Source organism: Pelodiscus sinensis, chromosome 1 (genome assembly GCF_052426305.1).
Source record: "Pelodiscus sinensis isolate ZL-2025 chromosome 1, ASM5242630v1, whole genome shotgun sequence".
Classification (NCBI taxonomy): Eukaryota; Metazoa; Chordata; order Testudines; family Trionychidae; genus Pelodiscus; species Pelodiscus sinensis.
Window position 1 is genome coordinate 310111665 of NC_143052.1, and position 27517 is coordinate 310139181.

The 27517-nt window shown below is 43.0% G+C and overlaps 1 protein-coding gene across 15 annotated transcripts in view; it reads left to right on the plus strand.

The window, feature by feature from the left end:
* FRY (FRY microtubule binding protein) overlaps window positions 1–27517 on the plus strand; it is a 349943-nt gene that overhangs the window by 154902 nt on the left and 167524 nt on the right. For all 15 annotated transcript variants that reach the window (XR_016348538.1, XM_089775547.1, XM_089775550.1 and 12 more), the window contains one exon: window positions 6378–6431. Coding sequence is in view for 14 of the 15 variants with exons in the window: in XM_089775547.1 (XP_089631673.1) it covers window positions 6378–6431 (54 nt within the window). In the remaining variant the exon portion in view is untranslated. The remainder of the gene's footprint in view (window positions 1–6377; window positions 6432–27517) is intronic.

Below are 27517 nucleotides of genomic sequence, written 5' to 3' on the forward strand. Positions count from 1 at the left end.
TTTTATCTTTGTTAGGTAAAAAAAGAGTTATGAGTTAGTTGTCTGCATAATGGCTGCTGTAAATGGAAGTGGATGGCATTTTAAGTAGTACAATATATTATTGTATAATATTGACATAATGAATTCTAATTTGCACTACAACATCCCATCGTTTATTTTTCAAGTATCACTGAATACTAAATTTAGTGACCGGTATTTGGGAAAACCTGTTCCTCTGTAAATTTTCTCAGTGCACTGACTTAAAAAAGAGGAAGAAGCTTATGGCTATATTTTTAATAAAAAATAAAATTTAAAGATTAACGGCAAAATTCTTCTTTCTGATCTTTAATGCATATTAACACCAATATGGGAGTCACATGTGAACCAAATGCAAAATATGCAATTGAGAGCAGCACTTCAGATAAGAAATAAGAATGATAATGATTGAAAATAGGAATATTTGCGTTAAGAACAGCATTTTTCTGAAATTATCTGAAGGTTTCCACAGTCCAGAATTCTATGGGTTATTTCAGATGAAACAAAGGCTTCTTTATTCATATTTCTGTGGTTGTAGTTCTTGGCTCCATATTCAACCTACCTATTCATACAGGAATTTGAAGACCGTTCTGTAGAGCGTAATAAACCTATAGAAGCTCCCATAGAATGAACACTTCATATAAAAGAGTGTCTTTGCCATTTCTGGGGTGGGTGGATGAAAAAAAGGAGGTTCCCTAAGGCTGAAAAACTTTTTTTTTTAATAAATTAATCTGTAGGGCAGATAAACTGCCATAGAATCCATTACTCATCAACAGCTTTTAATCTTTATTGTATATAATAGCTTTTATACAAACTGAATCTGAAATACTTCATAGACTTAAATAACAAAGAGGTAAATCTATAGTAATAGAGCCAAATAATAAGCATAGTCAACAATCAAAGAGGGGCGAGAAAAACTGAAATAATTGGCAAGGGAAGAAAAGTTGTATTGAGAATAGATTCTTAAAAGATACTGAGTGATTGAGGTGTGCTAAAACAGGAAAGCTGTGCTAGATAACAGGAGCTTCAGAGGAAAATCTTTTTGTGTGTCAATTCTATGAGAAGAGAGAAATGGCTAGTGCTAGACATGCAGAAGGTAATAAAGGTTTATGAGAGAGTCAGACATTTCTGTTTCTGAAGACTTGTGTCACCTGGTGGCTCTCTCCTGTGAATGCTCTAGGTTGAGCTCCCATTTCGCCATATAAGGCAGAGCAGCAGCCAGGGGTTATAAAATGTCAGAGGTACCTCCAGTGAATTGGCTAGAGCTGGTGAATCAGAGCTCCCTGAATGGTAGTTAGGGGCAGGTGAGAGCTGCTAGCAATTGTATGTTTGAGATGTGGGAGAAATCTGGAGAATAGCAAAAAGGGGTTGATTGCTGTCGTCCCTGAGCCAGGGCTGGAAGACTGGAGTGGGTGGGAGGCAGGAGGAGCAGCAGAGACAAATGCTTGCTGGCTGTAAGACAGAGAGAGCTAAAGGCAGAAAAGCAGCAGATATTACCTGCTGTCCTCTCCAGGGCCAAAGAGCTGGACCCAAAGAACAATGAGAGGGCAAAAGAGTGAAGAGTGGTCCTGTGGTAAAGATGTGCTCCCAAAAGAGGCTGTGGTGGTTCTCACTAAGAAGAATGGGATTATAGCCCAATAGGAAGGACTTGGCTGATTGTCCTGGTACCAAGACGGGAGCAGATTACACACCCAGATGCTCTGGCAAAAGGGCATTCATTCACACAGTTGTACATCTTTCTGTGGTTGCATGCCATCCCTCCATCTCTCTCTCTGATCTGCAGCCCCATTCCCACCCCACGAATCGCATCATCCTCTTCCTGACTTATCTCTCCAACCAGGTCACTCAGCATTCCCCCATTCTGGGATATAGTCATTCTCACAGTGAACCAGGCAGCCTTCTAGTTCTCAGCTCTGCCAGTGCCACTTTCCCAGTGGCAAGTATTAGAACCAGGGCCAGACCTCAACTTTGGGTTCCAGCCCTGGCACTCTACAATATGCAGCTAAGTTCTGTTCAGTCCCCAGCCTTTCTTACTACTCTATGAATTGCTTTCCACTCTTGTATTCACCCCGCTCTGGGTTCTGCCAGCCTTTCCATTCTTTACTACTGTGGGCTACCTATCTCTGTATTCTCTTGTCACACCTCCCTTCTCCCAGGGAGTGACTGCAGACTACCTTACTGCAGCCCTTTTTTCTGGCTTTATAGAAGTCCCATTTGTTGTCACACAGGTGAGATTCCCCTAATTATTCCTTTCCTTTCAGTCTAATGCATTCATTCGCTCATGTGGCCTCCTTAACCCTTCAGGGCAAATATGGCATGGATGCCCCATCACAGGTTTTCTACAGAATTGGAATAAAACACTGCATTCTACATTAGTGTTACTTCAGTGAGAATGATACTGTGCTGTTTCCAAAGAGTGGCTGAACCTTTATAGTAGTGTGGAGCTGGAAACACAGGACCTGGAAGACCTGAATTATAATTAGTTTCTCTAAGCATTGAGCTGCTGCCTCAGATTCTTTATATTCATAAAGTGATTAATTATATTTTCTTGAATCAGAGGGATAGCTGTGTTAGTCTGAATCTGCAAAAGCGGCGAGGAGTCCTGTGGCACCTTATAGACTAACTGAAGTGTTGGAGCATAAGCTTTCGTGGGCAAAGACCCACTTCGTCAGATGCATGCCATCTGACGAAGTGGGTCTTTGCCCACGAAAGCTTATGCTCCAACACTTCAGTTAGTCTATAAGGTGCCACAGGATTCCTCGCCGCTTTTGTATATTTTCTTGAATTTTTGTACAATTAAGTCTGAGATTTGCAGTACCTTTTAAAATATGTATGCTATGTCCTTTTCTGATGTTAGTGGCTTCCTATTTGCTTCAGAGACATATTAAGTAAGCAAATGCTAGCAATTCAGACTTTTTTATTAGAACATTGTTTTGTACAGTTCTGAGTCAGCAGCTCTTTCCTCCTACAGTTTACAGTCGGAAAACATACAAATTCTGTCCCTGTTTCCATTTTTTTGTTTGAGAAGTGTAGATTTTGTAATAATCATTCTTCTGACACCTGTCAAGGCAAGAGTATAGGTATAATAAGTATACACTGAAACATGTGGGTAAACACAGGGTATCTTGAAGAAAGGATCACTGAGTTAGAATAATTTGGTGAAAAAGCAATTGATCAATAGTTACAAACCAAGTATTTGTTCCCGTGCTCTGCTGCAAGCAGGCCAATTAGTGAGCTAGATGGCTTACAAGCAAATTGATGATAGGGAGCATCTCCACTAAGACAAACTGCTAACTAACTAATTGGCTATTAATATTGTCCAAGATGTCAAGCTATTGACCTATTAGTCTGGTTCATTTTATAGTGGGTTAGTGGATCTTTCAGTTTGAAAAAAACGGAATTGCTTTTTGGACTTGATAACTGATGAGTACTCTGAAGGAAATTACCACCCAACGTGAAATTCAACACATCACATCTTAGTTTTAAATAGTGTTCCAAATATAGGATCAGAGTTTCCCTTAAAACTCTAAGGGTATGTCTACACAGCAGGGCTAAAGCCGAAATAAGCTAAGCAACTTGAGCTATGTCATTTGTGTAGCTTAAGTTGAAATCGCGTATTTTGGCTTTTGGTGCTCGCTACAGGGCAGGAAGTCCAAGTTAGAGCACCCTTCCTCCAACTTCCCTTACTCCTCGTCAAATGAAGGTAACAGGAGTCAGAGTAAGAAGTCCTCCAGCTTTACATTATTTTGACATTATGCTGAAATAACTGCTTGCTATGTAGACATGGACTATGTCTTCCCTGGAAAGAGAGGACACACTGGATTTGGTTTTACTTGGACTGCAGCTTTATTATTATTAGCTTATTGGAAGTACCTAGCAGATAAAAGTGTACAGCACAGGTAACTCCATTTCAGTATCTACTGGGGGAGGGGGATTTTTCATCATGGTCCCTGGCCAATCTGCTACTGGGACCTTACCTTCTCCAACCATCAAATGAGAGTTAAGGTGGGCTATAAAGAGGGGATTGGCTTCCTGCCATGTCAGTCAGAGGAGCCCTAACTGTGCCTTTCCTGTTTCTGTTCCTTTTACAAATACCACCTATAAATCCTTTATGAGACCAGCTAGGGCTGAATTGGGTAGCAAGGAGGGCAATTGCCTGGGGCGCCACACCACAGAGAGCTCACAAAATGAAGTTGTTCAAGCTTCAACTTCAGACCCAGGCTCCAGTGAATCTAATATTGGCCCTACTCTCTGGGGGTATGTCTACACTACCACCCTAGTTCGAACTAGGGTGGTAATGTAGGCAACCAGAGTTGCAAAGGAAGCCTGGGATTTGAATTTCCTGGGCTTCATTTGCATATTGCCGGGTGCCACCATTTTTAAATGTCCGCTAGTGCAGACTCCGCGCCCCACGGCTACACACGGCACGGACTAGGTAGTTCGGATTAGGCTTCCTATTCTGAACTACCATTACTCCTCGTGGAACGAGGAGTTCGGAATAGGAAGCCTAATCCGAACTACCTAGTCCATGCCGCGTATAGCCGCGGGGCACGGAGTCTGCACTAGCGGACATTTAAAAATGGTGGCGCCCGGCAATATGCAAATGAAGCCCGGGAAATTCAAATCCCGGGCTTCATTTGCAACTCTGGTTGCCTATATTACTACCCTAGTTTGAACTAGGGTGGTAGTGTAGACATACCCTGGTTTATTTTGGCAGGCCCCCTGAAACCTGCTCGCAGCTCTCCCCTCCCACCTCCCCTCTCCCCCTTTGGGCTCCAGACCCCTGCATGAAAACCACGCCTGCACTGGACAGCCTCCCTGTGCTTACATAATGAGTTACAACCCCATAGACTCACTTATGTTCAGTACTCACCCCCCAATAAGCCCCCCGAACCTGCTGCGGGGAAGGTGAAACAAAAGTCCCCCTCTGCCTTGGCCACTCTAGCAGTGAGGGAAAATTCCTTCCCAGTTGCCCTGAGCAAACCTAGTACTTCTCCACTTCCTAGAGTGAAAGGGTTAGTGCTTCTCTGGTAGGTCTGAGTGATAAGGGCTTTCTCCCAGTGGGCTGGCACCTATATTATCTCCTTTCTCTCTTCTGGTCACTGAGAGATGAATCAACACCCTCACACTGACTTGCTTCCTATCTGTGCTGTTACAAAACTTAAAAAACAATGAATGGTCCTTCAGCACCTTAGAGACTAACAAAAAATGTAGATGGTATCATGAGGTTTCCTGAGCACAACTCACTTCACAGCTTCCCCATAGCTCTTAAAAAGGTAAGCCCCTTCCTTTAGCAAACCACACAATGCCCCTCCTTTCAAGATCCAGTGCAGTCATGTTTGTATTGCAAACTGTTGTCCCTGGCTAAAAGGTATCCTGTAGTTAGAGATAGCACCTACAATACATAGGTAATGCTGGACACATTTCAAAGCTTCTGAATAGTTTACTGGTGTGTAAAGCTATGTCTAGACTGCAGGCTTCTTTCGGAAGAAGCTTTTATGGAAGAGCATCTACAGCCTGTCTCTGACTTACAAACCGGTTATGGACCAAGCAATTGGTCGTAACTCGGTTTGTTTGTAAGTCGGACCCCATTTAGTTACATGCGACCGCACTGTTTGTAAGCGAGGAACGCGTTCGTAACTCAGGGTCTGCCATTTATGACATTTTTTGTCGTAACTGCGAATGGTCGTAAGTCGACCGTTCGCAACTCGGTTTACCGGCTGTACACAGCAAAAGCGCATTGAAAAAGCGATTTGCTTTTTCAAAAGATAGCGTCCTCACTAAATGGATGCTATCTCGCATTTAAGCTGCGATTACTACAGATGGAGTGGCCACCGGGCACCTGTGCTTTTTCCTGTTTCCTCTTCTTTCGAAAGAACTTCTCCTTCCCCATCCACACATGCCTTTTTCTGAAAGAGCTCTTTCAGAAAAAGGCTTCTTCCTTGTAGAAAGAGGTTTACCAGTGTTGGAAAAACCTCTCTGTTCTTTTGATTTTCTTTCAAAAGGATGCGATTGCAGTGTGGACGTAATTCAATTTTCTTTGGAAAAATGGCCATTTTTCAAAAAAACTGTAGTTTAGACATAGCCCAACTGAACAGCAAACTTATTCAATTATAATCCATTTTAGTTATTTTTCTTTAAAAGAAAAAAATACCAAAAGGAGCTATTCCAGTGTTAAGAGAAAATGTATGGAGATGTTATCTTTTTGTGTATGTGTGTAGTAAACTTTTCTCTCACTGCAATAGATGGAGAGGGAGAAGCTGTCTGGCACAGAATGATAATAGAAATGTAATAGTAGTATTGCTAGAATATCTCAAAAGGAGTCTCTTAAATAATATATATTTTATAATATTTAATTTTAGGAAAAGCCATTGACGAAGTCTTTGCAACGAGGAGAAGATCCCCAGTTCGATCAAGTAAGTGGTATCAAACATGGGGTGGGGTGGGGTGGAGGCATTTCTTTCTTGTTTCAACTGTTTCTTGGGACAAAATCTAGTGTTTGTAGGCTAGTGTACTGTCCTCATAACCTTAGAATTATTTGGCATGCATGCAATCAGTCTCTCATTCTACTTGAGGCTGTAGAACTGAAATTGCTCCATCTAATTATCTGCCTTAGGACTTAGGAGCAATTTCCTTTTCTTCCAAACTTAATGGTGTTTGTCACTACACGGTCCTAATTTTTTCAGCATATTCAATATCCCTGGGTTATTTCCTGTGAATTTTTTTCGATGTGATTCATGAGACAATATAAGTTCTAGGAATATTCCAAATTGATGGATTTGTGGTTCAATGTTAGAAATAAGATAAAAGGACTATTTTGGGTCTTTAGCCCCAAACTCCTATTTTGTGCTGTTTGTAAATCAGAGCATTTCCTAAAATTAATCAAAGATTTTAGATTTCTTGTTGTTGCAGTAATTTTCATGTTTTTTCATCAATAGAGCTGTGATCCTAAGTAATTTATGTACAAGCTTTTGTGCAATGTTTGATCCCACGGATATTAAAGTCAAACAAGTGCACAAGTATTTTCAGGGACAGTGCCTATCGTTGCAAAAATTAATATCCACTAGAGAAGTATGGTTCATAGGAAGGAAGATAATTGACAGAAATTTATTTGTTTACTTCCTGTAATAGACTAACACATAAAATAGACCATTTGAGGGGAAAATGGACCAAGTGGGATGAACTGGTTTAAAATAAATAATTTCATATATTAGCTGTATGTTTTTGTTGTTTACTGATTATAGAGGCTGTTTATTGTCCTAAATAAATCATCATTGCTGAGGTAAATATGAAAAATATATGTAGTAATTAAATATCTCAAGTTTATATACATTCAGGATACCCAAACACCCAAAATTAATTCTGTAGGTGCATTCAATGAAACTCATTTTAAGATGATATGGTTAATTTAAAATTAATACATTATAAACAAACACATCTGTTTAATTATGGTATTAGTTATACTTTGGATTATGCAAAATGAAAGAATTTAAAAAATGCAACTTTGTGTCTATGATCTTTATCTTTTTTTAATTTTTCTCAGTTTGAAAAAAGAAAACCAGTTAATTCAATTTCATTTTTGTTTATACTCTTCGTTTTTATAATGACTTTTGTGCCACTGTGTTTGGTTGTAAACACTACAGGGAAATAACAGCATTTTAAAGGCAACTCTTTTGTGCTCATTGTGGAGATAATTCTGTAGATTTTAAATTGTATTAAAGCATAATTTTCACAAAATTTTGAATTATGGGCCTAATTTAAAGGGACATCTTGAATCTCCAGGCCTCAGCCTATATCAATTTCCTAATGAAATGAGGTAAAATTACTTACAGGCCTTATAGGTGCTTTGGAGTCCTAATGCCATTTTTTTTTTGGTTCTCCAATCTCAATTTCGTATTTGTTGTTCCCCATGCTAGGAGACGATACTCACATAAACAGAACAAATTAAGTTATAAGAAATTAACTAATAAAGGCATCAATACACAAACTGCCAAATCCAGCAAAAACTATTAACTTTATGCTTAACTTTATGCTCTGGGAATACTCTTAAGTCAGTGGTTCCCAAACTTTTTGGCATCACACCCCCTTTTTGATTTTTGAAAAACCCTCACCCATCCCCCCAACAGCAAAACTGGTTGAGCAAAAAAAAAAAAAAAAGGAACTGACCGGGGCAGCAAAACTTGCGCCCCCCCCCCCCTTGGAATTTCTTCATGCCCTCCAGTTTGGGAACCCGTGCTATAAGTGACTTCATTAGGAAATGTCCTCAGCAGGTTCCTCAGGTGCCTAAGTATTTTTAACAGGATCTGGGCCTTAGTTTGGCCATTTCTTATGGTAAATTAAAATCATATGCATCTCCTGACTCTTGCAGAGGGACAGATAATAGTTCAAACATCACCTGTTAAGTCAAAGTTGATTAGTGAGGACATACAGTGCTTACTAGAGTGAACCAGTCATGCATTTCAAGTTGTAACTGTGAATCTGAAACCAGGGAAAGATTTGGTGTGGGAGAGGAGAAACTAATTCCAGTACCTACTGAGCTCTTGGGAGAAAGGAAGTTATTGTTAATGATCCAACACCTCACTCCCTTCAGTTATCTTGATAGCGATCACAGTATGTCCTTTGAATCCTCAAGAAATCCTGCAGCAAAACAGGGAAGTACCAGACACAACATTCCCAATATTTCCAAATGTTAAACCAAACCAAACCAAAACAACTTTTCACCAAGATTTTAAAAAATTGAATTTGGAATATCAAAAATGAGGCCACCTCACTGTGGAGTCTGTTTTTCATAGGATAACTTAACACTTTTTTGAAAATCAGCCCTCTTTAAGATGTCTGAAAGTTGGACTCCTAGAATTCAGGTAGCCAGGATCAATAGTCATTTCAAAAGATCTTTGTCATTGTTTCTCTGTATATTAGAAAGAAGCTAAAAGGAACATTTTTTAAAAAATTCTTAACCAGGTCATCTTTAAAGGCTTAAAAATCCTTTACAAGAATATTGTAATTATCTGAATGCAAAAAACAAAATGAAGTTTAAAAATTGAAGCATTTGAAAATATGGGAAATCATTGTTAAAGTTACTCAAACACATTTTCATCTATTCCATAGCTATATCCTGAGAGAATTTACAAATTCTGAAATAATTTTAGCCATCCTGACATACAAGGTTCATCTCATACATGACCAATAAAACAATACAGCCTGACTCATAATCATGCACTGATTGCCTTTTCCAGTACATATGTAAAAAATTTAAAAAAAAATATTTTATAAATTCCTGATCAGACAGCTATAGTATTACAGTGAAGAAGAGCTTCACTCTGAATTAAGATTCTGTGTTTTGTCAGTTATAGAGAGGTAGTGTATCTGTGTATTAATCTTCCTATGACATGAAGTTTTCATAGGACATGAAAAGAGCAAAAATGTATATTATAATCAAAGAGGATTATTCTCTCCCAGGGACGTTTCTGTCACCAGTTTCTTTTTAAGCCTTACTAGAGTACCCGGTGGCAGTGGCGGTGACGGTGGTGGGGGGGAGGGAGGGAGAGGGAGAGGAATTCATTGTTTAAGAATGCTCTGTGAATTGACAATGTAAGAAATATAAAATAGGTATATTCATTTTCTGGAGTGCTATGACTAATCTTCCTAAGTTGTGTTACCTACTGCTAGCAGTTTCTGAAACTGACTTGTAAAGTAGATTAAAAAAATACAACATGAATCATATGTTTTGACCCTATTTACCTACTCCATGTGATTGTAAACCAAATGACAAAGCTATCACGTTAAATGTTCACATGTAATGCAAGTTGTTAGGGTCTCAACCTAAACTGGACAAAATCATGTTCTTATTTTTACATGAACACGAATATTCTCTTCTTAGCACTAATTAACCCTTAATTGGGGTAATATGTCCAGTTCTGGGTGTCACATTTCAGGTAAGATGTTGACAGACTCGTGAAAGTCCAGAGGACAGCAATAAAAATAATTAAAAGTCCAACATATATGACCTGTGAGGGAAGATTGAAAAAAATGGGGTTGTTTAATATGGAGAAGAGAATACTGAGAAGGGTGACATGATGACAGATTTCAAGTACATAAAAGGTTGCTAAAAGGAGGAGGGAGAAAATTGTTCTCAACCTCTGAGGATAGCACAAGAACCAATAGGCTTAAATGGCAGCAAGGGTGGTTTAGATTGAAACTAGGAAAAACTTCCTGTCATGGTGGTTAAGTGCTAGAATAAATTCCCTAAGGAGACTGGAATCTCCATCAATGGAGATTTTTAAAAGCAGGTTAGACAAACACCTATTAGGAATGGACCAGATAACACTTAGTGCTTCCATGAGTACACGGGATTGGACTAGAAGACTTAGTCTTAACAGAGCAGTATATTAAGCTAGGATATATTCAGGTTTTTCTGGACATGACCTGGTTTTGATCCTCCATCCTCTGTCCAGGCAGATTTTTCCAACAAGAGGAAGTGTCTGATATTTTTGTGGAGCAGAAATTGCATCTCAAAAAGAGCTGTCTCTGCACCCATTTAGTCCCTCCCCTGCATCCACAGCTGATTGGTCCCTCCCTTGCAGCTGCAGCTGCTGGCTCCTGCCCTCCCACATCCTGGCTCCCAGACTTGACGAAGGGGAGAGTCACGGAGGGATGCACTGCTGGATGAAGGCTTGAAGGCTGTATCCTGGGCCTGCACCATCTGTCCTACTACCACTGTGACAGGAAGTGATAGTCCCCCCCCCCATTCCCCCATCTCAAGGGTGATGCTGCAGGTACCTTTTCTGGTACTCCCCAGGTAGCCCTCCAAGTACCCATCCAGCACCTCCAACTATATCTCCTCAGTTCCTCCAGACCTTCTGCACACAGCAGTGTCCCCTTTCCGGGAACCCATGATACAGTAACCCTAATATATCAGAGGCATCACTGTGAAGATCTAAAATAGAAACCTATTTCATTTGTTTTACACTTGTAATAAATGTAAGATTAGGAAACCATCAAATTAGAAAATAAAAATAAAAGGCTTAGCAATATGCTTATTAGCAACAGCTGTCCTTTGCTTTTGACAGCTTTGAAGTGGTGGCTAATGGGGTGATAATTACCAGCAAAATCAGTATTCCCATTCCATAGTATGTCTGCAAGAGACTGTACATGAGTAAACACATTGGTATCATGATCACATTGATCTTCCTGAACAGCTGCATTACCACAGTTGACCCTCTTTGTTTTAGTTTTTCCCCCTCTCTTCTTCAGTCTCACACAGCAGTCCTGTTTGCTAGCGGAAGGGTACACAACAGAGAAAGGATGAGGAGATTATATTTAAAGGACTTTAGCAGCTGGCGTGGGCTTTTAATCACAGATATGGATATAAAGCAATGTAGAAAGAACCATTCAAGGGTGATCAGTTCACTAGTGAATTTACAGTATATAAAAGTAAAGTTTATTTTGTTTGAAATTTATCTGGGTGCCAAAGTCACTATCTGCTCTCCAGAATGAAGGCAAAGTAGGTAAAATTACCCCTGCACCAACTCACACTGCTGAGATGATTTTTGAACTGAGGCCACAAACCAAAAACTAACAGGTCTAATTTTATACTTACCAGCTTTAAGAATTTCCCTTTACTTACATATTTCCAGAGATTTTTATATTCACAATACTGCCATGACAGAATACTGCTTAGAACTAAGACACTAATACAAGAAACTTGCACTATCTGAAAACAACTATTTGCTCTTATTATTGCATCTTGGTCCTTTTTTTCATGAGTGAATTAGGGATTTTTTGACAGTCTGGCCTTTGTAGAAAGGTGATTTATGTGTTTCAAAGGTACTTATATAGCAAATAACTGCCTCAGATAAGAGCACAATGCCACACATCATGTTCTACTAAGTCTCTATATTTTGAAGCAGGTATTTTTAAAATTTCTGTTCTAGATTTTAAATTGGTATAATATCATGGTTCCACTAGAGCCTATGGTGGTTTTGCCATTGACTCCATTGAACCAGGATTTCATCCTAGCTTTTCTGTAACTAAAGTATTCTTCTATAATGATGAGTATCGTAAATCTCTCTAAGAAGTTAACATGACTAAATTCTGCTCTCAGTCATACTGGTGTAAATGCAAAATAACTTCACTGGCTTTTGAGTTATTTGCATTTATGCCAGCATGACTGAAAGCATAATTTATTCTTCAATATGCAAGACAAAACAGTCATTCTAAGTCTGTATTACTAAAATGATAGTGAAATCCATATGTATGAAAACATATTGTAAGCAAAATGGAAAAATAGAAACTAAGATTAAAAATATTAAAGATATAATTGGAAATTGATCTAGTAGTGAAAAATAATTACAGTTAAATATATCACTTTTATGGTAAAATAACATTTGAAATATATAAATGCAGATTAAGTCAGTCATTAATATGCTATCCATATGTTTTCTTTCATTTTCAGTTGGGCAGTATAATAAGACTTTTATGAAAAATTGTATAAGTTGTAGCAAACTATCTAGAGCAAGGTTTCATTACATTTATTTTTTTAATCATGCCAAAATAAATATTAAGGAAGCATTTACATAAAGAACATTTAATGCTCTATGAAGACAAGGTTTAAACAGCTCTGTGTTTGTGTAGTCTGATATCCTTAAGCTGTACAGTATGTCATTCATTTATGATGGAAGAACATGAGCTTGCAACAAGGACATATTTGTACATCGGTACACTCCCTTTCAGCAACAGCACAGAGCTAGAATTCATCTCAGCACTAGATTTGCTTCCCATAAATGAAGGAGTTGAGTAAGCAGCATGCTGGCTAGACTTTCCTCCCTTCCTGTTCTCTGAGAACCAGGTCTTTGCAAATTCCACCCTTCCTTCCTGCCTTAAAAGAGCAATGACAGAAAGATTTAAAAAGCTATATTGACCTTTTATCCATACTGAAGACACACTGTAGATTTTCCAGTAAAAATGCAGCATGTGGGTATTTACAATGAATGACTTTTTATGATGAGTGAAATCATTGTAGTTGAGATTTGGAGAATAGCATGACACACACTACAGGAAATGTGAAGTTACACCTAATTCAGCCACATAGAGCTGAATTTTATGATTTACAATATTTTGGTATCCATTATATATTTTTCCTTATGTGCGCGAAGCATGAAAAACACAATTTTCCCAAAAAGAGCATTATCCTTTCAAAATGTAATATCTTTCAAAATGAAATATCCACATATTGATGTTAGCTTTCACAGTTAACTATTAACATATAATCTTCAAATATTGTCTTTATGGGTGCTCCACTTCAAGTGTCCTCAATGGCTCCTCAGTGGGTCACGTGGCCAGAGTCTGTCTGTTCTGTAGAGGTACAACAAGTGTAATTAAACAGTCGGAAAGAATCTACCTGAAATATTTACCTTCAAAAGTGGAAAATATTTATCCACTAAGGTGAACTTTACAATTTGCAATTAAATCTTCCTTGCTTGGGGTTATCCTTGGTGTCCCTATGTAACAAGATTATCAACCAACTTGGTCAAGATTCACATGGCTGCCATAACAGTCTTTTCTTCCCCAGTTAAAGAGTTCTCAGTACTTGCTGTCCCCACTAACTCTAAAGTTTCTCAAAAGATTGGGAAATCCTTTCCCTCTAGGGAAAAACCCCACTCCAGTTTAGGATCTCAGTGTAATTTTCAGTTGTCTCACAAGACCTCCCTTTGATTCAATGGCCAACTGAACTTGACTTGTCTATGAAGAGGGCCTTTTTAGTGGCCATCACATCAGTTCAAAGAATCGGAGAAATTGGGGCTTTAATGGTAGACCCTCTTTAGGGACAAAATTTCCACATATCCACATCCTAAATTTCTACCATATGAGTTTCTCGTCAATCAGGCCATTCATTTACTGCCTTTTCCCTCAAAAATAACAATTCCAAACAGGAGGCTTCTTTCCATATCTTGGATGTTAGAAGAGTGTTGGCCTTCTATCTGGATTATACCAAACCTCAACTCACCTGCCAACCATTTTAATCCATTCCTTGAGTTCTACTCCCTTCATGTCTCCCAGAAGCTGCAGTATGTCCCCCATCTGGTCCTATGTTCAGGTTCATCTGGAGGACTCTGAGCACTGCCCCCAAGTGCCACCTCTGCAGCTCCCATTGGCTGGGAACAATGGCCAATGAGAGTTGCAGGGACTAACCTTGCAAATGAGGGGGCAGAGCCACCTGGCCATGCTCCACGTAGGAGCCAACTAGAAGGGGGACAGGCCATTGCTTCTGGGAGCTGCTTAAGGAGGTACATGCAGCCGAGAATTTGTACCCCATAGCCCTCCTTCCCCATACTCTAGCCTCCTGCCCTAACTGTGATCCCCCTCTTGCCCTTTGAATTCCTCATCACAGCTCAGAGCACCCTCTTCCACCCCAAATCCTCACCCCCCCTCCCAACCTCACCTCAGAGTCTAACTCCCTGCTCCAGCCCAGAGTCCCCTCCTGTCCTCTGAACCTCTTGGTCCTAGCCTGGAGCCTCTTCCTGCACCCCAAACCTCTCATCCCTGGCCTCATACCAGAATCCGCACCCCCAGCCAGAACTCTTTCACCCTTTGCCCTCCAACTCACTCCCCCAGCCTGGAGCCCACTCCCATGACGTGAACTCATTTCTGGCCCCTATAGGGGACATATATCTCAAGACTGAGTAATCTCTTCTTTTCATGCAGTGCATGCCATATCTGATAAGATCTAAACCCTCATTTATTAAAAAGTCAATTAAAATATATTGAAAATGTATTCATGTTTTGTAGTTTGTTAGGCAACAAAGTTTCTCTGAAAATGCCCATCAATGAAGGCTCAACAAGAGCTGTATGATTAACATTCCCAAATTTAAAAAGCTGTGACTGTTTAATTTCCCTAATCTGCCACAACTTCCTCATGCTGCATACACACCAAAATCTGGTAGCCTCGTATGCTAATTTGGCAATGGTGAATCCAGTAAAAAAGACTGGCAAGAGCATACAGAAAAGTTGGGGGCTCTTGAATAAGTAAGCTGTTACTACTTTTCATTTGGCAGCTATGTCAGACAGACCAAAAGACATTTAACAGTATGTGGTGCTGCTCATGTGATCTAATACTACATAGTAATAATTATTAAATAAACGCATGCTGGGGAACTTGATCTCTCCAATGTAGGGTGGATAATTTTCAGACAGACGCCCTATGTAGTAAAGTGGGCAATATTAAACATACATATGTAATGGGGGAGAGAGAATTTAAAACTAAATTTTTCAAGAAATTTGCTGTAGCTTAGAACAGAGTTGATTGATGCTTCAAATAAACTCAGTCTCATTCCTGAACCTTCACCAAATTTGAAACAAAAGTGAACCAACCAATTTGTTCTTCTTTGAATGCTTGCTCATGTCCATTCTGATTAGGTGTACGCACGCCGCGTGCACGGATTCCGGAGCTTTTTTCCCTTAGCAGTATCCATAGGGTCAGCAGGGAGCCCCGTGGAGTGGCGCCGGTATACCGGTGCATATATACCCCTGCTGGCCCGTCTTCTTACCACCCGTGGCAGTAGCTGGAGCATGCTTCCTTTAGGCTGATAGCCTATCTCTTAGCAGCTGTATTCCTTATCTGTTGTATTATAGTTCTAGTTGAGGTTTATCTAGTTAAGTAGTTGTTAAGTGCTGTAAATATTTAGTTAGATAGGGGAGCACAGCGGAACCCTCCCCGTGAGGGAAGGGCATGCCAGGGCCCTAGGGCTTTAAACCCTGTGCTTCCACCCCAGAAACCTTTGAGGTGGCCCGGGACCTCATTCAGATGGCCGCGGATGAAGGAGAGGGCCCGGTGCCGCAGGAGCGGACCGCGCCGGTGTCGGCCTCAAGTGCCCCCCAGCATGCTATGGCCAGGTCGTGGGACCCTCTGGGCGATGGGCAGGCCTCGACCCAGCAGCAGCTTTTTCCGGTGCTGGGAAGAGCACCGGAGCTGGGACGAACGCCGGCACCGACCCCGAGCCCCTTCCTGGCAGCACCGACAGCGGCAGTGGGAGCGAGCGCGCTTGAGGCGCCGACGGCACCGGCACCAGTGCAGGGTCCGGTGCCGCAGACGGGCCCTTGGGCGGTGCAGGGCTCCGCACCGTACTATACGCCGACCGCAGTGCCACAGCCGGCGCCCCGCACGGCACCGACGCTGATGCCTCTCCCGGCACCGATCCCTGCTCACACCATGGGAGCACCAACCCAGCAGCAGGCCACGGTGCCGCAGCACGTGGCGGCACCGGCAGGTTACTTACCGGCCTATCAGATGCAGCTGGGCACAGTACTGCTACAGCAAGGACCTCCACTTATGCCCCCACCGGCACCGCGTGTGGTGCACAGGGGCAAGCCATCGGCCATGGCAGCACAGCGAAAGGTGCAGGCTTCATCAGCCCCTCCCTGGTCGGCATCGGAGTACTCTTCGGAGTCTGAGGCCGAACCGGAGGCATCAGCCAGGTCATCGTACAGGTCACGACCCCATCATAGGTCTCGCTCATCGGTCAGATCATCTCACTGGGAGCCAGTGGACCAGCAGCAGTGGCAGGGGCAACCTCAGTGGTCATTTTGGACGCCCTGGGCATACCACCAGGCCCAGGGGCCTCCCACTACGGTGCCGGTGGCGGGGTCGTCCCATAGGAGCAGCACCCCATCTGCCACTCCTTTGACAGCCCCTCTGCCTGGAGACAGCTCGTCCATGGTGGTGATGCCAAGACTTCCGGCAATCGGTCAGGGGCGGGAGGCTATGTCCCAGTCGGGCTCAGTCTATATGGACATCCCTGCCCAGGGGGAACCAGGGGCACAGCTCGGCGAGGAGGAGGCAGTCCCCTCAAGGAAGTTCTCATCATCTTCGCCAGACGAGGCCCTGGCCGACCCCGCGCCCCAGCCCCTGTCAATGGACTCCAGGGCGCACCAGGAGCTGCTCCGAAGGCTGGCGGTCAACCTTGCGGTCCAGCATGAGGAGGTTCACGAGGACCTAGATCCTATGGTGGACATCATAGCGGCAGCGGGCCCTGGCCGAGTGGCGCTCCCACTGAATAAAACGGTGGACAAACTGTCCAAAACTCTGTGGCAGACGCCGGCTTCTATTGCGCCGACCCAAAAGGGGGTCGAGAGAAGGTACTACGTTCCCCAAGCAGGGCACGAGCATCTTTTTAACCACCCGGCACCGGTATCCATAGTGGTACAGGCTGTAGGGCAGAAGGAGCGCCAAGGGCCTCCAGGTCCTACACCGAAGGCTTCCTAGTACCCAAGGCGAAAGGGGGCATGCGTCCCATATTAGACCTCCGAAACCTGAACACCTTTATAAGGAAAGCAAAGTTCAGGATGGTGACGCTAGCTTGCATCATCCCATCGCTCAAAAAGGGGGACTGGTACGCTGCTCTCGATTTGAAGGATGCGTACTTCCATATTTCAATTTTTCCAAGTCACAGAAAATTTCTACGGTTCCCGGTGGGACAGGACCACTTCCAGTTTACGGTCCTCCCATTTGGACTGTGTACAGCCCCGAGAGTCTTTACCAAATGTATGACAGTGGTAGCCGCGTTTCTGCGGTGGCAAAGGGTCCAAGTGTTTCCATATCTGGACGATTGGCTCATAAGGGGCAAGTCTCGAGAACAGGTATTGGATCATGTCTCACGGGCCAGGGCTTTGTTCGAGAGCCTCGGCCTCCTCATAAATGATGCCAAATCATTGCTAGATCCCACGCAAGTCATAGACTTTGTGGGGGCCCATCTGGACTCGCCTTTGGGCAAGGCGTCTCTACCGAGAGACAGATTCATGGCTATTCACTCACTGGTAGTGGGGCTGCAGGAGTTCCCAACTACGACGGTGAGGACCTGTATGAGGCTCCTAGGCCACGTGGCGGTGTGCACTTACGTGGTCCAACACGCCAGGCTGTGCATGTGCCCATTGCAGGGGTGGCTCAGGGTAGCGCACAACCCCTTGAGGTCGCTGCTAGATGCGGTAGTGACTGTCCCTCAGGACATTCTTCGTTCACTGGACTGGTGGAAGGACGAGGGCACACTGTGTGCGGGGGTCTGATTCACCAAACTGTCCCCGTCAGTGCAGCTGGTCATGGACTCTTCAGACGTGGGATGGGGCGCTCACCTGGGCAACCTCAGGATGCAAGATACATGCTCAACAGACGAGGTTCACCTCCATATAAATATCAAGGAACTGCGGGCGGTCAGGTTGGCCTGCAGGGCGTTCCTTCCCCACCTGCAGAACAGAGTGGTGGCGGTGCTGACAGACAACACTATGGCCATGTTTTATATCAACAAGCAGGGTGGGGCGCATTCCTCTCCCCTGTGCCGGGAAGCCCTCGATCTATGGAAACTGTGTATAGCCCACGGTATTTTCCTGGAGGCATCTCACCTCCCGGGAACCAGGAACGGGCTAGTGGACAGGCTCAGCCGTTCGATCCAGGCACACGAGTGGGTGCTAAGGTGGGACGTACTTCATGGGGTCTTCCAAAGGTGGGGGTCTCCCCGCCTGGACCTGTTTGCGACTCTGAGCAACGCCAAGTGCAGGGAGTACTGTTCATACATGGGACACGGTCTGGGCTCTTGGGGCGATGCACTGCAGATCAGCTGGCCCAGGGGCCTACTCTATGCCTTCCCCCCGTTCCCTCTGATCCACGACACACTCCTCAGAGTGCAGAGGTTCAGGGCCCAGATCATCCTGATAGCGCCAGTGTGGCCTCGGCAGTACTGGTTCACCACCCTGCTGGATCTGGCTGTGGAGGGCCCGCTCAGGCTACCCCTCGTGCCGGATCTAATCACTCAGAGCTGCGAGGCCGGGGTAGCACTCCACCTGAGCCTACCATCTCTGCACCTAGCAGCGTGGCTCCTCAGTGGCTCTCAGTGACGGAGCGGGCTTGCTCTAGAGCAGTCCAGGAGGTTTTCCTAGAAAGCAGAAAGCCGTCCACAGGGCCCTTTATGAGGCTAAGTGGAAGAGGTTTACCTCATGGCTGGAGGGCAAGACGCTCGCTCCGGGTGAAGGGGTGGTTCCAACTGTTTTGGAATACCTTCTCCACCTGCGGAAACAGGGCCTGGCCACAGCCTCCCTAAGGGTACATCTGGTGGCCATAGCGGCTTTCCACGCTTTGGGGGGGGGGGGGTCAAAGGTCTATCTTTGCCAATCCCGTGGTTAAAAGATTTCTGAAGGGAATTGACAGAATGATGCCATACGAGAGACCTCCAGTCCCGACTTGGGACCTTAACCTGGTCCTGACTGCCCTTATGAAGCCCCCATTCAAGCCTCTGGCTTCATGCCCTTTGAAGCACCTGTCCTATAAGGTAGCTTTCCTCATGGCCATTACCTCGGCCAGGAGGGTGTCAGAACGTAGGGCTCTCACCTCAGAACCACCCTACATGGAGTTTTTTAAGGATAAGGTAAGGTTGCGTCCACACCCGGGGTTCCTTCCCAAGGTTGTCTCGCACTTCCATATGTCCCAGGATATTTACCTGCCAGTGTTTTACCCCAAGCCACACGCGTCGCCCAGGGTACAGGCTTTGTACTGCCTGGACGTTAGGAGGGCGTTGGCTTTGTATATAGATAGGACACAAGAGTTCCATAAGTCAACTCAATTGTTTATTTCAGTGGCGGAAAGAATGTGTGGGCAGCCAGTCTCGGCGCAGCGTATATCCTCGTGGATTACTTCCTGCATTCGACTGTGCTACGAGGGCGTGGGTAGATCACCGCCACGCATAACAGCATATTCCACGTGAGCCCAGGCAACGTCGGCAGCGTTCCTGGCCTGCGTGCCGATCCTAGAAATCTGCAGGGCAGCAACCTGGTCATCGGTGCACACCTTTGCGGAGCATTATGCAATTACGCAACTGGCCAGGGAGGATGCTGCAGTTGGGAGGGCAGTTCTGTGCTCTGCAGAATGATAATGGAGTAGTTAGTCACCTTCCGACCCCGCCTCCGGAGGGGGGACACGGCTAGGGACTCACCTAATCAGAATGGACATGAGCAAGCACTCGAAGAAGAAGAAGAGGTTACTTACCTCATAACTGTAGTTCTTCGAGATGTGTTGCTCATGTCCATTCTGCATCCCACCCACCTCCCCGTGTCGGAAGGAGCCGGCAAGAAGGGACTGAGGGAGTGGAGGGGCCAGCAGGGGTATATATGCACTGGTATACTGGCGCCACTCCAGGGGGCTCCCTGCTGGCCCTATGGATACTGCTAAGGGAAAAAAGCTCCGGAATCCGTGCACGTGGCGCGCGTACACCTAATCAGAATGGACATGAGCAACACATCTCGAAGAACTACAGTTACGAGGTAAGTAACCTCTTCTTTTGTTATTTTAAATGTGGTTGACTTTTTCCATGTTTGCATTCCTCTTTTGCTTCCACATTCTGGCTGGGACCAGAAGTGGAAGTGCTTCACCTGTTCACAGAACAAAAGAACTAGGGCACACTCAAAGAAATTAATAGTAGGCTTAAACAAAAGGCAGTATTTCTTTACACCACTCATAGCCAATATGTGGAATCCAGGGATGTTGTGAAGGTCAAAAGTATAACTGGGTTAAAAAAATTAAATAAGTTCACAGAAGGTAGCTCCGTGGGTGCTGACTTCTGCTGTAGCTGGGGAGTGCCCAAACTGCCCTCACTCAATCCCTTTTCCCAAATCCTGCCTCTTTCCACCCCCTTCCCCAAGTGCATTGCATCCCCACTCTTCCCCCTCTCTCCTGCAGGCTTTGAATGCCATGAAACAACTGTTTCATGGCATCGGGAGGTACCAGGAGAAAGGGGAAGAAGTTAATCAACAGGACTGCCAGCTGGCTAGAGACTCTGGAGGGGAGCAGTAGCTTGGCTGCTGGTGGGTGCTGAGCACCTGCTATTTTTTCCCAGTGGGTGGTCCAGACTGGGACACTCATGAAGTCAGCACCTAAGGGTAGGTCCATCATTAGCTATTAGCCACGATCGCCAGGGATGCAACCACATGCTCTGGGTATTTCTAAACCTCCAACCGACAGAAGATGGGACTGGATTACAAGGCAATGGATCATTGAAAACTGCCCTATTTTGTTCATTCCTTCGCAAGCACTAGCCTGGCATTAGCCCACTGTCAGAAGACAGGATACTGGGTGAGTTGGACTTTTGGTCTGCCCTAGTATGGTCGTTCTTACGTTTGTACACTGAAATCTGCTAGAGTTATCATTAGATTTCCAGACCATTGCTGCAGAACCAGTTGGTCTAAATAGCTCAGATAAGCCTTGGATAGGTCCCCCAAACTTTTGAATGTGTATTTGAATTGAACTATTTGAGTATTTTCCATCATTTGTCATGAACATTCAGTAACTCCTGGTGGAAGAACTTTCCATACAAACGTGAAGTGAGTAATATAAATCTGTTGAATCAGAGTGAGTAGTAAATGAGAGAAAGAAACTTCATTTGGAAGAGTCTTCTGCCTTTTGCCTTTTAGGATTTAGCTTGGTTCTGTAGGGAATCATAAATAAAGATCTCTGACGCTGATACTTCTTGATTCAGTTGACAGTGTGGATTTGACTGCTCATTTCTGTGGTATTATTACCTGAGTGGTGCACCATTCAGTAAAAGTATATAGTGAAAATATGTACTCAGTTTTTTAAACTAGCTTTTCACTAAAAATACAAAAACAAAAAACAAAAAAGAGCAGGACATCGCCAGTACTACTAATCTACCTCAAGATCTTGTATTTGTAACTTTCCCACTTCACCTGCACCAAGAATGATGGCCTCTTTCCACCCCCTTCCCCAAGCACAGAAAGCATTTTATCGTGATACGCTCATTAAAAATGTGTCTGCCCTTTTTTCATGTTTGCGTTCTTTCTGTGGTTTATATTTGGATAGGTGATATGTAAAGTATTTGGCTACGTCTACACTGCGGGCTTCTTGCACAAGAACTTTTTGCATAAGAGATATTCCTCAAAAAGTCCTTGCATAAGAGAGCGTCCACAGTGCCATGTGCTTTTGCACAAGAGATGTGCTTTTGCACAACAGAGCATTCACACTGCCATGGACGCTCTTGCGCAAGAAAGCTCTGATTGTCATTCATAGAATGGCCATTAGAGAACCTGTGCTTTTTCTGATAGGGGTTTCTTGCTCAAGAGAGCCTTGTTGTCTGTCCACACACGCCTTTTTGCACAAGAACTCTTGCACAAAAAGGTTTATTCCTTGTAGAAAGAGGAATAACTCTTGTGCAAAAAGCCCTGTCTTCTGATGATCTACTATACTTTTTTGTGTGCAAAAACGCACCTGTAGTGTGGATGTAGCCTTTCAGGCAGGAACCTTGTCTTTTTATAAGTTCTTTGAAGTCTCGTGTACATTTATATGGCTGTATTCATTAATAATAAACATGAATGGCAACTATAATAGAAAAAGAACATGTTCTAAACAACTGAGGTGAAAAACAGGTTTCTCTCTAGAATACTCAAAAAAATATAATTGTGCTTACTTTAATCATAGAATCATAGAATAATAGGACTGGAAGGGACCTCAAGAGGTCATCGAGTCCAGCCCCCCGCCCTCAAGGCAGGACCAAGCTCCGTCTACACCATCCCTGACAGATGTCTATCTAACCTGTTCTTAAATATCTCCAGAGAGGGAGATTCCACCACCTCCCTTGGCAATTTATTCCAATATTTGACCACCCTGACAGTTAGGAATTTTTTCCTAATGTCCAATCTAAACCTCCCCTGCTGCACTTTAAGCCCATTACTCCTTGTCCTGTCCTCAGTAACCAAGAGGAACAAATTTTCTCCTTCCTCCTTGTGACATCCTTTTAGATATTTGAAAACCGCTATCATGTCCCCCCTTAATCTTCTCTTTTCCAAACTAAACAAGCCCAGTTCATGAAGCCTGGCTTCATAGGTCATGTTCTCTAAACCTTTAATCATTCTTGTCGCTCTTCTCTGTACCCTTTCCAATTTCTCCACATCTTTCTTGAAATGTGGCGCCCAGAACTGGACACAGTACTCCAGCTGAGGCCTAACTAGTGCAGAGTAGAGCGGCAGAATGACTTCACGAGTTTTGCTTACAACACACCTGTTGATACAACCTAGAATCATATTTGCTTTTTTTGCAACAGCATCACACTGTTGACTCATATTCAACTTGTGGTCCACTATGACCCGTAGATCCCTTTCCGCCATGCTCCTTCCTAGACAGTCGCTTCCCATCTTGTATGTATGGAACTGATTGTTCCTTCCTAAGTGGAGCACTTTGCATTTCTCTTTATTAAACCTCATCCTGTTTACCTCCGACCATTTCTCTAACTTGCTAAGGTCATTTTGAATTATGTCCCTATCCTCCAAAGAAGTTGCAACCCCACCCAGTTTGGTATCATCTGCAAACTTAATAAGCGTACTCTCTATCCCAATATCTACCTCATTGATGAAGATATTGAACAGTACGGGTCCCAAAACAGACCCTTTCGGAACTCCACTTGTTATCCCTTTCCAGCAGGATTTAGAACCGTTAACAACAACTCTCTGACTACGGTTATCTAGCCAATTATGCACCCACCTTATCGTGGCCCTATCTAAGTTATATTTGCCTAGTTTATCAATAAGAATATCATGCGAGACCGTATCAAATGCCTTACTAAAGTCTAGGTATATGACATCCACCGCTTCTCCCTTATCCACAAGACTCATTATCCTATCAAAGAAAGCTATCAAATTGGTTTGACATGATTTGTTCTTTACAAATCCATGTTGGTTGTTCCCTATCACCTTATTTCTTCCAGGTGTTTGCAGATGAATTCCTTAATTACTTGCTCCATTATCTTTCCTGGCACAGATGTTAAACTGACTGGTCTGTAGTTTCCTGGGTTGTTCTTATTCCCCTTTTTATAGATGGGCACAATATTTTCCCTTTTCCAGTCTTCTGGAATCTCCCCTGTCTGCCATGATTTTTCAAAGATCATAGCTAAAGGCTCAGATACCTCCTCTATCAGCTCCTTGAGTATCCTGGGATGCATTTCATCAGGACCTGGTGACTTGCTGACATCTAACTTTCCTAAGTGATTTTTAACTTGTTCTTTGTGTATCCTATCTTCTAAACTTACCCTCTCTCTGCTTGTATTCACTACGTTAGGCACACCTCCAGACTTCTCGGTGAAGACCGAAACAAAGAAGTCATTGAGCATCTCCGCCATTTCCAAGTTTCCTGTTACTGCTTCTCCCTCCTCACTAAGCAGTGGGCCTACCCTGTCTTTGGTCTTCCTCTTGCTTTTAATGTATTTATAAAAGGTCTTCTTGTTTCCCTTTATGCCTGTAGCAAGTTTGATCTCATTTTGTGCCTTTGCCTTTCTAATCTTTTCCCTGCATTCCCGTGTTGCTTGCCTATATTCATCCTTTGTTATTTGTCCTAGTTTCCGTTTTTATATGACTCCTTTTTTATTTTGAGATCGTGCAAGATCTCCTTGTTAAGCCAAGCTGGTCTTTTGCCATATTTTCTATCTTCCCTACACAGCGGAATTGTTTGCTTTTGGGCCCTTAACAATGTCCCTTTGAAATACTTCCAACTCTCCTCAGTTGTTTTTCCCTTCAGTCTTGCTTCCCATGGGACCTTACCTACAAGTTCTCTGAGCTTATCAAAATCTGCCTTCCTGAAATCCATTACCTCAATTGTGCTGGTCTCCCTTCTACCTTTCCTTAAGATCATGAACTCTATTATTTCATGATCACTGTCCCCTATACTGTCTTCCACTTTCAAGTTCTCAACTAGTTCCTCCCTATTTGTTAAAACCAAATCCAGAACAGCTTCTCCTCTGGTAGCTTTTTCAACCTTCTGAAACAGAAAGTTGTCTCCAATGCAGTCCAGAAACTTATTGGCTAGCCTGTGCCCTGCTGTGTTAGTTTCCCAACATATGTCTGGATAGTTGAAGTCTCCCATCACCACCAAATCTTGGGCTTTGGATAGTTTTGTTAATTGTTTAAAAAAGGCCTCATCCACCTCTTCCACCTGGCTAGGTGGCCTGTAGTAGACTCCTAGCATGATATCACCCTTGTTTTTTACCCCTTTTAGCTTAACCCAGAGACTCTCTACACAGCTATCTCCTACGTTCATCTCCACTTCAGTCCAAGTGTGTACATTTTTAATATACGAGTCAACCCCTCCTCCCTTTTTTCCCTGTCTGTCCTTCCTGAGCAAGCCGTACCCTTCCATACCAACATTCCAATCGTGCGTCCCATCCCACCAGGTTTCTGTAATACCAATGATATCATAGTTGTATTTATTGGTTAGCAATTCCAGTTCTTCCTGCTTATTACCCATACTTCTTGCATTTGTATATAGGCATCTAAGATACTGATTTGATCTTGCCTCCCTGTTGTGCCCTGACCCTCCTTTCTCCTTGCCATTATAGGCCGTAGTCCCCCCCATTTCCAACCCATCTCCCAGTCCCGCACATTCAGCATTTACCTGTGGGCTTTGCTTACCTGTCCCCGTCGAACCTACTTTAAAGCCCTCCTCACACTAAACTAATTGAATAGTTTTTCTGCTATATACCCTTACCAGTCTAGGCACTTTACTGTTATGAAACATCACATCTTGTTGCAGTATATTACAATTGATAGCCATTGAAATTGTCACAGGTAGGGATGTATTGACTTTTTATTCAATTAAATGCAAAGTTGAATATGTTCATGCAAGTTCATATTTTTAAATTGCAAACAAAATTTCCATTTTCCTATACCTTCCCCTTAAAAAAATTGAATCAAAATAAATAATAGGTGTTCAGCAAATGGTATCTCTGCATTTGTTTTATATTCTGGTATAATCAATGGTGTTTTAATTATTATTAATGAGTAACATAAATTGGTATGGCATTCTGCAAAAACAACTTTTTCCATGCTTTAGGAAGTAAAATAAAATTGTCTAAGCTGTAATTTGATAGTACCCTGAATTGACAGTGATTAGCACTTTGAGCTGACAATATTATTTATATTCTTTGCGTACTTATCTGAATGCTTATGCTTCAGGGCTTTTGTGTAATTTAACACAAACTACTGTAATAATTTCTTAGTGAAAGCCCCTGACCCTACAGCAGACTGTAATGTCTTTATACCAACTTCCAGTTATTGCGTTCATGTTTTCGATAATAAAATGTGTTGAAACAGCTGGAATGAAATATGTATGCTTTTCTAGAATAATAATACGTTTGTAGAAATGAACTACTTTTACACAGCCAGTTGGTGTACTTTTCTTGTTTAACGTGATTAAATTCTAGCCCATGATTAAGTTCTAGTCCATGATACCTGAAGACATTCGAAAGTAAGTCTTTCGAATAATAAGTAGCAATTCTTAGTATTTTTCATTCTTAAAACAGTTCACAAACTTTAGGCCACATCAGATCACTGTGACATGGTAAGTTCTGCATCTAAGAAAAAATCTGCAATGCTATAATGAGATATATCATAATTTAGGTTAAGTTGTTTTTCTGAATTAGTTGTGTCATGCCATTAAGGCTGCTGTATATGACTTTACCACAGTTATTAGGTTAGGTTTTAAAATAGGGAATTTCACCTCCTTTAGTCACTGAAATTCAGTGGGATTGATTTTGCTAGTCATGAACTCTCAGAATTTGATCTGACAGAGCACTTACCACATATTTAAGTATCTGGTTATCCCAGTAGAGTTAATAGATTACTCATTCAGTTTGAGGTTAGTACAATATTGCCGGTCACATCCACACTACACAGAAGATTGACACTCCTGAGGTCAATCTGCGGGTGTTCGATTTAGCGGGTCTACTATCGACCTGTAAATCGAATGCTGAGGGCAGCTCCAATTGGCACCCAATAGTCATCCTTTTGTGAGAAGGAAAGGAAGACAATAGCAGTGTTTGCTCCTGTTGGCCTCCTGCTATGTGGACAGCGTGGAAATGCGATACAAGATACATCGGCTCCAGCTACGTAATTAACGTAGCTGGAGTTGCATAGCTTAATTCTACCTTCTCTTGTAGTGTTGACCAGACCTCAGTGCTATTTTGATTCAAAGCCAGAGTGCTCATCACTTTGTAAGATCTCTAGCAAATCAAAATGTCTCGGTTCAGCAATTCATCCATCTGTAAAATGGATATATTTCTTTACCTTGGAAGATGCTCAGACACTAAGGCAGTGAGGATCTAGATATAAAAATCTAGGCCTAGTGTACACTACAAATGTAGACTGATGGAAGCTGCCATACATTAATCTAATACTGTATGCATCTACACTACTAGGTCCCTCTTGCTGACCTAACTCGCTCGTTACATCGACTCAATTATTTCACCTCTGCAAAATAGGTAGCATTTAATGTGATGTTGTGCAGTTGACAGAGACACAGTGTAGATGCAGTGCTGTGTAAGTTGACTGAATTGGTCTCCATAAGGTGTCCCACAATGCTATACTCTGACTGCTCTGGTAATCGTTTTCAGTTCTGTTGCACAGCAGTCAGGTACACAGGAAACAGCCTCTGCCCTCTTGAAGATATTTTCCAAGCTATTGCAAGATG